The sequence below is a fragment of the Leptonychotes weddellii genome, unplaced genomic scaffold (genome assembly GCF_054177405.1).
Source record: "Leptonychotes weddellii isolate Sample4059 unplaced genomic scaffold, ASM5417740v2 HiC_scaffold_6877, whole genome shotgun sequence".
NCBI lineage: Eukaryota > Metazoa > Chordata > Mammalia > Carnivora > Phocidae > Leptonychotes > Leptonychotes weddellii.
The window spans coordinates 1-9856 of NW_028038136.1; the positions used below are offsets into that span (position 1 = coordinate 1).

General features: G+C 40.0%; 1 protein-coding gene across 3 annotated transcripts; it reads left to right on the top strand.

The window, feature by feature from the left end:
- Window positions 1–1057: 1057 nt before the first annotated feature.
- PBDC1 (polysaccharide biosynthesis domain containing 1) lies at window positions 1058–6838 on the top strand. 3 transcript variants are annotated; one of them, XM_006726892.3, is made up of 6 exons: window positions 1059–1213; window positions 1302–1367; window positions 2594–2653; window positions 3162–3302; window positions 4583–4694; window positions 5003–6838. In XM_006726892.3, exons 1-6 carry the CDS (start codon window positions 1184–1186, stop codon window positions 5251–5253), a joined length of 660 nt encoding a protein of 219 aa, XP_006726955.1. In that variant the 5' UTR covers window positions 1059–1183; the 3' UTR covers window positions 5254–6838. The 3 variants fall into 3 exon arrangements, with proteins under 3 accessions (XP_030886545.1, XP_006726955.1, XP_030886496.1); XM_031030685.2 differs by lacking the exon at window positions 4583–4694 and having other exon boundaries at window positions 1058–1213; XM_031030636.2 differs by lacking the exon at window positions 1059–1213 and having other exon boundaries at window positions 2547–2653.
- The last annotated feature ends 3018 nt before the right edge of the window (window positions 6839–9856 follow it).

Below are 9856 nucleotides of genomic sequence, written 5' to 3' on the forward strand. Positions count from 1 at the left end.
GGCTCTTCAAACTCAGCTCCTCAAATTCAACTCATCATCCCTCCTCTTGTTGTTGTTTTTTGTTTTTGTTTTTTTTTGTTTTTTAGCTCAATGCATGCATTCCCAAATCTTATTCTGAAATTTGGGACTCATACTGGAATCCTGATTCTTCTTTATTTCCCATATCCAGTTAGTCAGAAAGTTCTGTGGATTCTATTCCCCTTATTAATTCTTAAAATCGTCTCAACTGCTATTGCCTTGGTTTAGGTTTTCATCACCTAGTGCCTTCAGTTTGGTCTATCTGCTTCCAAAATTGCCTTCTTCAAATGTATCTTGCACGTTGTGTTTTAGTGATCTTCTTAAGACTCAAGCTTAATCAGGAAACTGTCTATTCGAAGGTCCCTATCAGCTTAGAATTGCTTTTAGGTTAAAGTCTCAAACTGCTGATATTCAGCATGGAAAGCTCAACTTTTCCCTCAATATCACAAATGAGTACACTCTTACTGCAGCTTTTTTTTTTTTTTTTTTTTGCTTCAAGGTCCCCTGGTGTTTAGTTCTCCAGTGCCTTTGTACATGCACTCCCCTCTCCCTGGAGTGTCCTTCCCTGCCTGCTTCGCCTACTTTGCTGGTTGCCCTTCATGACTCAGTTTTTGTAACCTCTATTTGTGTTCCCATAGTACATGATGCTTTTTCGTGATGACTACTTTATATGCTATCTCACTGTACGTATTTCTTCCAAAACAGGGACTAAATTCTTCACCCATCTACTCCATTGCCTAGCACCATCCTTGTTTGTGATTTACTCCCTACTTGGAGTATTGGGGTGTGTGTGTGTGTATTGGTGTACGAGCCTGCTTGCTCAAATGGAGAGCGTGAATCCGAATCTCTGCTGGGCACTCAGCGCAGTGGGCACGCGAAAGCTTTAACTCAGGCTTTTCGCACGATCACCACCGCTATTAATGAGCATTCAAGCACCTGTGACGTCCGAAGCATCCCAGACTGTGCAGCAGCGCCAACACCTTTGCGCGAGCGCAGGGCGGATGAGGCGGGGCCCGGGACAACCACCTCCAGGCGACGGCGGTTGCGCGCAGGCGCATCCGGAAAAAAAGCCTCTCTTATTTGGCCCTCTCTTTGCAACCAGCTGCAGGCGGAGCTCGCAAATAGTCATTTCCGGGAAACCGCCGCTTGCTTTGTGGAGTGCAACATGGAGACGACTAGTGGAACTGGTGAGCCGGTGAGTCGCTGCTCTGGGGTCGGGTGAGTGGGGAAGTCGAGCCGGGTCGAGCTTTGAACACCGTCTCTCCCCCTTGTTCCCTTCCCAGGTTGCCGGGGAACTGGTGTCTGTGGCACATGCTCTTTCTCTCCCAGCCGAGTCTTATGGCAATGATGTGAGTATGACTCACCCCCAGCTCTCTGTCACTCAGCTAGACTGCTGTGTCTGCAGGGCCTGCCACGAAATTGTAATCCCCTGATACCCTCTGTGAACCCACTCCATGCCCGACAGAAACCGCGCTTTTTCATTCATTCTAACCTTTTTGGTCCTCAAACCCAGGACAAATGCCGGTGGAAGTAGTTCCCAAACTTTGCTGAACTAGAACCACCTGAGAAGCTTTTATACCTTCCATTGTCCAGGTCGCAGTCTATACCGAGTAAATAAAAATATCGGGGGGGGGCAGCGAGAGTCAGAAATTAGTATTTTTTTAAAGTGAGTGATTTCATTATGCAGTAGAGTGGCAGCAAATTATGCTATGTCTTGTTTAGATTCTTAAGAAGAAAGCATATGATATTTTTGAGGTACAAGACACAGGGACATGAGAAATAGTAGTAACACTCAAATAAAAATATGATTGATGTTTGTTAGATTAGGGTGTAAGATCCAAAGGAGTTTAGCCGAAGAAGAAACCCCTAAGAACTGAGACAGTAGAGGAAGACTTCACTGAGAAAGTGAATCTCTAACTGGATCCTCAGAGTATAGATGGACAAAAGACATGGTGTAAGGCATGGAGGTAAAAATGCAAATGACTTTGCTGGGGTCAGTGAAGTAGATCCATGTAGCTGGAGTGGGAGGTTTTAATGGAACAGGTGGTAGGTATTTGGTAAGGCTTATTTGTAATCTAGCCTGCTTCACAATACTGATTCAATTTTAAGTGTTATGGTTGGGAAATTGACTATCTTATAAACACAAATGATGATTATAACATGTTATACTATCAAAAGTGAAGGGTATTTCACTTCCATTATCTTTGTTCTCCCAGCAACTCATTGATATATGTGACTATATTGTATCAGTTTTACAGTGGCTTAATTCAGTCCTGAGAAGGCAATCTGTCTACTGCTTTATGTAGTCTCCCACACTTTCACTAGCTGCTGGACAAAGAGCCAGTGGCTTATGCTGTTGACTAGACTGTAGGCAGCTCCTTTTGGTGGGTAGTTTCCTTCATAAGGACAAAAGTTTTCTATTTTCCAAACCCATTAGTCCAGTTTTTATCCTTTGACAGTAACACCAAGTTTGGTAGTGTTATGGACATTACCTAGACCTCCACAGAATTCCTCAATTTGTTCTCTAGTAGCAGGATTGGGAGATTCTGACCTGGCATTCTTCACTCCTTTGCAGCCTGATATTGAGATGGCTTGGGCCATGAAAGCAATGCAGCATGCTGAAGTCTACTACAAGGTGACTTGTCTGTCTTCATTATTAAGCAAAATTAAGCATGTAATTGTAGGGATGGTTCTTTGCTAATCACTATTCTCAGCAAGTTAAGCATATGTATTTTGGAGATAATTTTTATTACTGTAAGATTTTACCCACAGAGAACGAGGGGGTGGAAGTGAATTTTGTTTTGACAAAGAGGAGTTGTACTTCTTTGCCCAGCGTTCTGCTGCTAACTGGCAAAATGATTCCATAGTAGGCAATTAATAAATGTTTGATGACTGAATGAACAATTAATTCACATAGGGCAATAGCCAGGCAGTACTAGGACCAAAAGGGTTTGAACTGGTGGCAGGGATTGTAGTATATTATGGCCCTTGAAAACTGTGTCATGATTTCATCTGGGACCTCTTCTGTCTGTACTTCCTAATAACTCTTCTGCCCTTAGAACCATAAATATTTTCTGGGGAAGGGGGGATAGAAGTGTAGTAAATTAGAGACCAGTATCTGTGTGTTGTCTTGTGTCTGGCAGCTGATTTCATCAGTTGACCCACAGTTCCTGAAACTCACCAAAGTGGATGACCAAATCTATTCAGAGTTTCGGGAAAATTTTGAGAAACTCAGGATAGATGTGTTGGATCCAGAAGAGCTCAAATCAGAATCAGCTAAAGAGGTAAGAATTCTCTCAAATATTGCCAAGCATCTGACCAACAATTATTGATTATGGAAATATTTTTAGGGGCACCTGGGTGGCTCAGTTGTTAAGCATCTGCCTTTGGCTCGGGTCATGATCTCAGGGTCCTGGGATCAAGCCCCTCATCGGGCTCCCTGCTCCGCGGGAAGCCTGCTTCTCCCTCTCCCACTCCCCCTGCTTGTGTTCCCTCTCTTGCTGTCTCTGTCTCTGTCAAATAAATAAATAAAATCTTAAAAAATTTTTTTTATATAATTAAACTTTTTTCAGTGTGTTTTAAGGAAATATGTAAAGAACCAGGGCTTTTATGTAGTTATAATCAACTAATAAGTAAGTTATGTTATGAAATAAATATTTTTCTGGTTTATGAGTTTATGTTCATGGGATCTGTTTTTTCTTTTTTTTGACTTGGACATTTCATCCCTTCCTACCCAGCCCTTTCAGGGAAGAAGGAGCAAATTTTCTTATGTTAGTAGTTTAGCTTGGATGGAGAATTGGCAAATTGGAAAAAAAAAAAAAAAAAGGTTTGGATAGAGAACTGGCAAATAGGATACAGGGAGGTGTTTGAATTCTCCGGATTTAGGTTCACATTATCATGGGCCATGGATAATAGGAGAACTTAGGTTTCCCATTGCTTACCTGATTATCCTACTTTTACAGTGTGCTAAAAACTCTTATAGCAGGGAAAATATTTCCGAGAGTAGGTCCTTGGTTTACCATATATGTAAACTTTTAACATTGTTACTTGGTTTATGATGTATGTAAACTTTTAACATTGTTACTTGGTTTATGATGTATGTAAACTTTTAACATGGTTACTGTTGACTGTTAACTAAATTACTGATCTTTGGAAAAGTACCTCTAGCAATGGACTTCTTTCTTAAAATTTAACTGTGACTTTGTGACCACATTCCTGCTGCCTTTGTCTCATTTGTGCTTCAGTGGGGGTGAATAACTATTTTGGGCTGAGTTAACCAATAACATAAAAGCAAAAGCAAATACATTTAAGAAATCCAATTTTAATTCTGCAGTCGAGGATTTAAATATTTTGTCAAGGTAAAATATTGTTCGTGTTGGGAAATACCAGTCTAAAGACAATAGATAGCATGGAAACTCAATGCTAGTAAAAGTCGAAATCAACTCAGTCCTAGTCTCTTTCACTATGGGAGTTTTCCTTACTGAGGAAGTGGAATCCCTTCTCCTGGCCTGACTTCACCAGCCTCCTGCATTTGTCAGCCAAGGCATCTTTTTTGCCTTTATAGAAGTGGAGGCCATTCTGCTTGAAGTTTGACGGGATTGTGGAAGACTTCAACTATGGTACTTTGCTGCGACTGGATTGCTCCCAGGGCTACACTGAGGAAAACACCATCTTTGGTGAGATTCTTGCCTCTGGAATGGTTTCTGTATAAGGAGAGTGAGGGATCTGGTTTTACGGATGGATTAGTGACCTGAATAGTTTGGGGGTCATTTTATTTGTTACATATTTAAAGATCATGTTACTGTTTGTTGAGTAACTGTGGGATAAGCTGGTTAAGTATTTTCAGCCTCATTTAACAAGATTAGAATTCCACATCTCTGAAGTTTATGACTGTACTGGAATGCTTTGACTGTTAGTTCAGTTTTCTGTAAGTTTAGAGAAGTAACTGTGACTAGGACAATGATCAATTCTATTCACCTTTCAGCCCCCAGGATACAATTTTTTGCCATTGAAATTGCTCGGAACCGGGAAGGCTATAACAAAGCAGTTTACACCAGTGTTCATGACGAAGAAGAGAAAGAAGGCAACCATGGAAGAGAGGAAGGAGCTGACAGTGGAGGGGCAGAAGAGAAAGGAGCCAACAGAGAAAGAGAAAAAGCAAAAACCAATAAAGGAGCAGAAAAAGAGAAAGGAGCCAACAAAGAAATCAGCAAGAGTGGTGAAACAGCTCTGTAAGGTACACAAGGAACAGCATTCTGGAAGCTGTGACTCAACTAAGTCTACAGATACTGTGATGCTACTTGCACGGACTCCTGTGGTTAAATGTATGTCCTTGTGCAATTGAAACACATACAGAAGGACATTCTTTCTAGCCTAATCATCAGGAGCTACTCTGGTTGTTCTCTTGTATGAGCCAGCTTAAAGACTATTAGTGGGGTCTTAGTTGAGCATTTCTTGGTATAGTGTTTCTTGGTTCTCACCACTGGTCAAATAAGAAATTTTATGAATAAATTTCTTTTGGTTCTTAGGACTATATCTGTAATTGACTTTTAAAAGATATTTCAAATTATTTGACACTTCAGGTTTTTTTCAGGTATGTAATCTCTCTGTCATGTCTTAATATAAAGTGATTTATGCCTGTTTTTAAATGCTTATCATTGTTTCCTGCGGTGAAGTTTCCTCAAGCCTGTTAAGTTGTATATGGTTTGGGGATTAGAAGTTCCTATGTAACAATTAATTCCTGCTATTTGAGTAAGTATAGCTTTCTGATTTTCTTTGATATATGTGGCAAAATATTTGATGAATACTCTGTGGAGATAAGAGCTGGGGCCTGAACCTGTCAGACCAGTGAATGCAGCCCAGTTCACATTAGAAGAGCAGGACACTGGACCTGCTTCAGGATCTGCTTCTCTTCTGGTACTGAAGTTGTTACCTGAAAGCTAGCAGAGATTAACAAGTATAAAGCCTGGTAGAGTGACTTCCCTTTTATAATGCTGCGGACAATAGCATACATTTACATAGTAACATAAAATGAACATTTTTAAATGATATTTCGTCAGACTCCACAAATAAACCTGTTGATTTTATATAGATGGAGGGGTTTCTTCTCATCTAATGACTTTTAGGAATGCATGTTTCAGTTATCTTTACATATGTATAAAGGTTTGTGCATGTCCCCATAAACTCCCTGACCTTGATTGCTAAAACTAGTTAGAGGAAGCCACAATGTTTATAGTGCATACAGTAAATACTCTGAAAACTCTAACCACAGCATGATCATTCAAGAAAAGATTTATCAGAGCAGAGAAGGGGGAGAAATGAGGTTTTTTCCCCCTGGTGGACACAGAATAAAAATAAAAGTTAAACTTAACTGATGAATTCTTTTCTAGGCAAGAGCTGAACTAGAGATACATACAGCTAACAGCAACAACTGTACACAAAGCTAGGTTTCTCTATGGATTCTTTTTAGCCAGTTCTTAAAAATATTTAAAACATTTGTTAGACTTTTCATTTTACAAAAAATATGCTTTTAAACGGGTAGGGGAGTGTTAAATACTTCATACTAGACAGACTCTTAAAAATCAAAAACTTCCTTTACTGTACTGACTTTGTCTAGTTCATACGTTCTTAAATATCCATGAACATGTGTCCATACGCATTGCCTGAGGGACTGGGGAAGAATAAAGATTACTGGCTGCATACGATTCTGCCTGTGGTGGCCTTTTCCAGGTTACTCACGAGCAAGAAAACTGGTTTAATTACTTCTCTCTGATTTTGTGGAGAGTAAGAAATAAACCATTAAAAGACTACTTTAAAGCAAGAGGCATCTCTGTCCAAGAACTAGGAAATACAAACTGGGCAAAGGGAGGAGAATAAGAAACGGAACACTTCAGCAACATTGTAAGGCCAGGAAACCAAGACAGTATCCAAGGTCAAAGGGGAGAGTGGGCAGATTTCTTAAGATGGCCTCACGATTTCCACCTCTGGCATACATGCTCTGTATAATTCCCTCCTGTTGGTATGGCCACGCCTTGTGAATACGAGGGGATTTCATTCCTTCATTTAAGTTACTAACCATTTAATTTTGAGTTAATCAAAGGGACATTATCCTGGGTGGGTCTGGCCTAATCAGGTGAGTCCTTAAGTGAGACAAGCAGCTGCAGATGTTCACCTGTTGGCCTTAAAGAAGCAAAAAGCTGTGTTGTGAGACAAGGGGGCCATGTGGCAAGGACCTGAGGGTAGCCTCTGCGAGCTGAGAATGCTCTTGGGCTGACAGCCAGCAAAAAATGGGGATTTCACTCTATAGTTGGAAGGAACTAAATTCTACCAACAACCAGTGAACCTGGAAGAGGACTTAAAGTCTCAGACGAGCTTGCAGTCCTGGCTGATACCATGCTTTTGGTCCTGTGAGACCCTGAGTAGAGGACCCAGTTAAGCTGTATCTGGACTCTTGACCCACAGGACTGTGAGATAGTTATGGGTATTGTGTTAAGCTACTAATTATGTGGTAATTTGTTATGGAGCAGTAGAAAATTGCTACAGACTCTGGGACTGGAAGTGGAGTGCTGCTGTATCAAGTGCCTAAAATGTGGAAGTGGTTTTGGAATCAGGCCGTGGGTGAAGACTGGAAGAATTTTGAGGAGCATGATAGGGAAAGCCTAAATTGCCTTAAACAGGCTGTCAGTAGTAATATGGACTTGAAGGATGCTGTAGGCGGGGGCTCAAAAGGAAGTAAGGAACATGCTGTTGGAAACCAGAAGAAAGGGAATCCTCCTTAGGAGGTGGTAGCATTGTGGTTAGAGGCCCGGACATTTGGGATTTGAGGCTTTGCTCTGAATTATTTGGGAGATGTTATCAAGCCAGTCTTGACATAGTGTGTAAACATCTATGATTTATTCAGAATATGGTGCCATTCCAGTTATTTACCTCCATGACAACTTTTGGAGGCAGGGAAAGGGCACAGACTAATTTTGGCATTTACAGAAGGGAAAATTGCAGTCATTTTAAAGTTTTAGGCCACTGAATTTGTGGTAATTTGTTACAACAGCAATAGGAAACTAATAAAGAAGGCATACTGAGCCCTGCTTCAAAAGTAGAGACATTCACTGCACTGTCATTATTTTGAAACTATAGTTGAAACAAAGATGTTGGACCAGATGATTGAGACATGAACTGCACCCAAAGCAAGCTTCAGTGATTCTAAACCATTTTGAACTTACTCTTCTAAGCAATTCCTGTAGCTGAGTCTGTGTGTGTTAGGTGCCATTAATATAATTGGGAATTCTTGAATTTGCTTAATGGTAACGATACAGTGCTTAGTAATGAGTATGTGCTCATTTGAAGCTTACATATATATATTAATAAAACTCAACAGTAACCATCAGTTGTTTGGACCTTAGACAAAATATTTTTCTGGAGAGGTGTATTTTATCATTGATGTTTAAAATTTCCAGAGCATGGTGATAATTCAAACAGACCAGATTTTTGTTGGTTTTATTGCTGTTTTTAAATTTTCTACAGATAATACAACTCTTTTTTGCTTGCACACAATGTGAATGATTCTCACTATCCCACGTTGGTACACCACAATTACTTTCATACATATTTTTATTCAGATAGTCAATATCTTAGGGGCACCTGGGTGGCTTAGTCTGTTAAGCGTCTGCTTTTGGCAGGGTCCTGGGATCGAGCCCCGCATCAGGCTCCCTGCTCAGCGGGGAGTCTGCTTCTCCCCCTCCTTCCTGCTGTGCTCTCTCTTGCTATTTCTGTCGCTCTCAAATAAATAAAATATCTAAAAAAATAGTTAATATCTTAATAGATGATTCACAATTAAGGCATGTATGTATGTTTTGTGAGTGGCCATTTTCCCATGCCTACATGTTTTTATCTCTAGAATTAATAGAAGCTTTACAGATGTCAGCATGATGTTGGTCTCCTGAACTGTACATACTACTTTCACATGATGACCATTTATATGACTGGCTAGCTTTAAATTTTCCCTACTCAGGCTTTCTCTGATTTCCTCAATATAAACTGCATTTTCAGGGCACCTGGGTGGCTCAGTCGGTTAAGTGGCTGACTTGAGTTCCAACAGGTTATGATCTCAGGGTCCTGGGATTGAGCCCCAAGTCGGGATCTGCACTCAGTGGGGAGTCCGCTTGGGGATTCTCTCTCTCCCTCTGCCCTTCCCCACACTTACACACACACTCTCTCTAAAATAAATAAATCTTTAAAATATATATATATGTATATAATATTTATTGCATTTTAAGTCAGTATATTTTCATTTTATAAAAATTGAGATTGAATTGGGGCACCTAGCCGACTCAGTCAGTGGAGCATGCAACTTTTGATCTCACAGCTGTGAGTTCAAGCCCCACATTGGATGTAAAGCTTACTTAAAAAAAATTGATATTGAATCATAAAGTAATTTGCCCTCCATCACCTAAGTGGTGGTATTGGGATTCAGATCCATATCTTTTGGTTGTGAATCTTACTGTTTTCCCAAAATCCCACTCTAGATTCAGCTTCTTTCTAGAATAGAGACAAATAATTTGAGTAAGGAATCAAAGTATTTAATAATCGAAGGTAAGAGCATTCTAGTGTGGAGTGATGTACTGAGCTAGTTTAAGCTCCTCAAATATTTAATTTCTCTGCCTTTTTCCTTCTTATCTCTGCAAGAGATTCCTTGTTGCATGTGCAACTCAGACTTGTTTAAAAAGCATTACAGTATAATCATTATAGTGTATCACTGTAATATTCAGTTTCAAAATTACATTTAAATTTAAATTTAATTTAATTTCTTCACCTTTCTTTTTTTTTTTTAAGATTTTTTTTT

Coding starts and splice junctions, on each gene's coding strand:
- PBDC1 (XM_006726892.3), top strand. CDS start 1,184: ATGGAGACGACTAGTGGAACTGGTGAGCCG. Junction 1,368..2,593: donor CCGAGTCTTATGGCAATGAT/GTGAGTATGACT, acceptor ACTCCTTTGCAG/CCTGATATTGAGATGGCTTG. Junction 3,303..4,582: donor AATCAGAATCAGCTAAAGAG/GTAAGAATTCTC, acceptor TTGCCTTTATAG/AAGTGGAGGCCATTCTGCTT.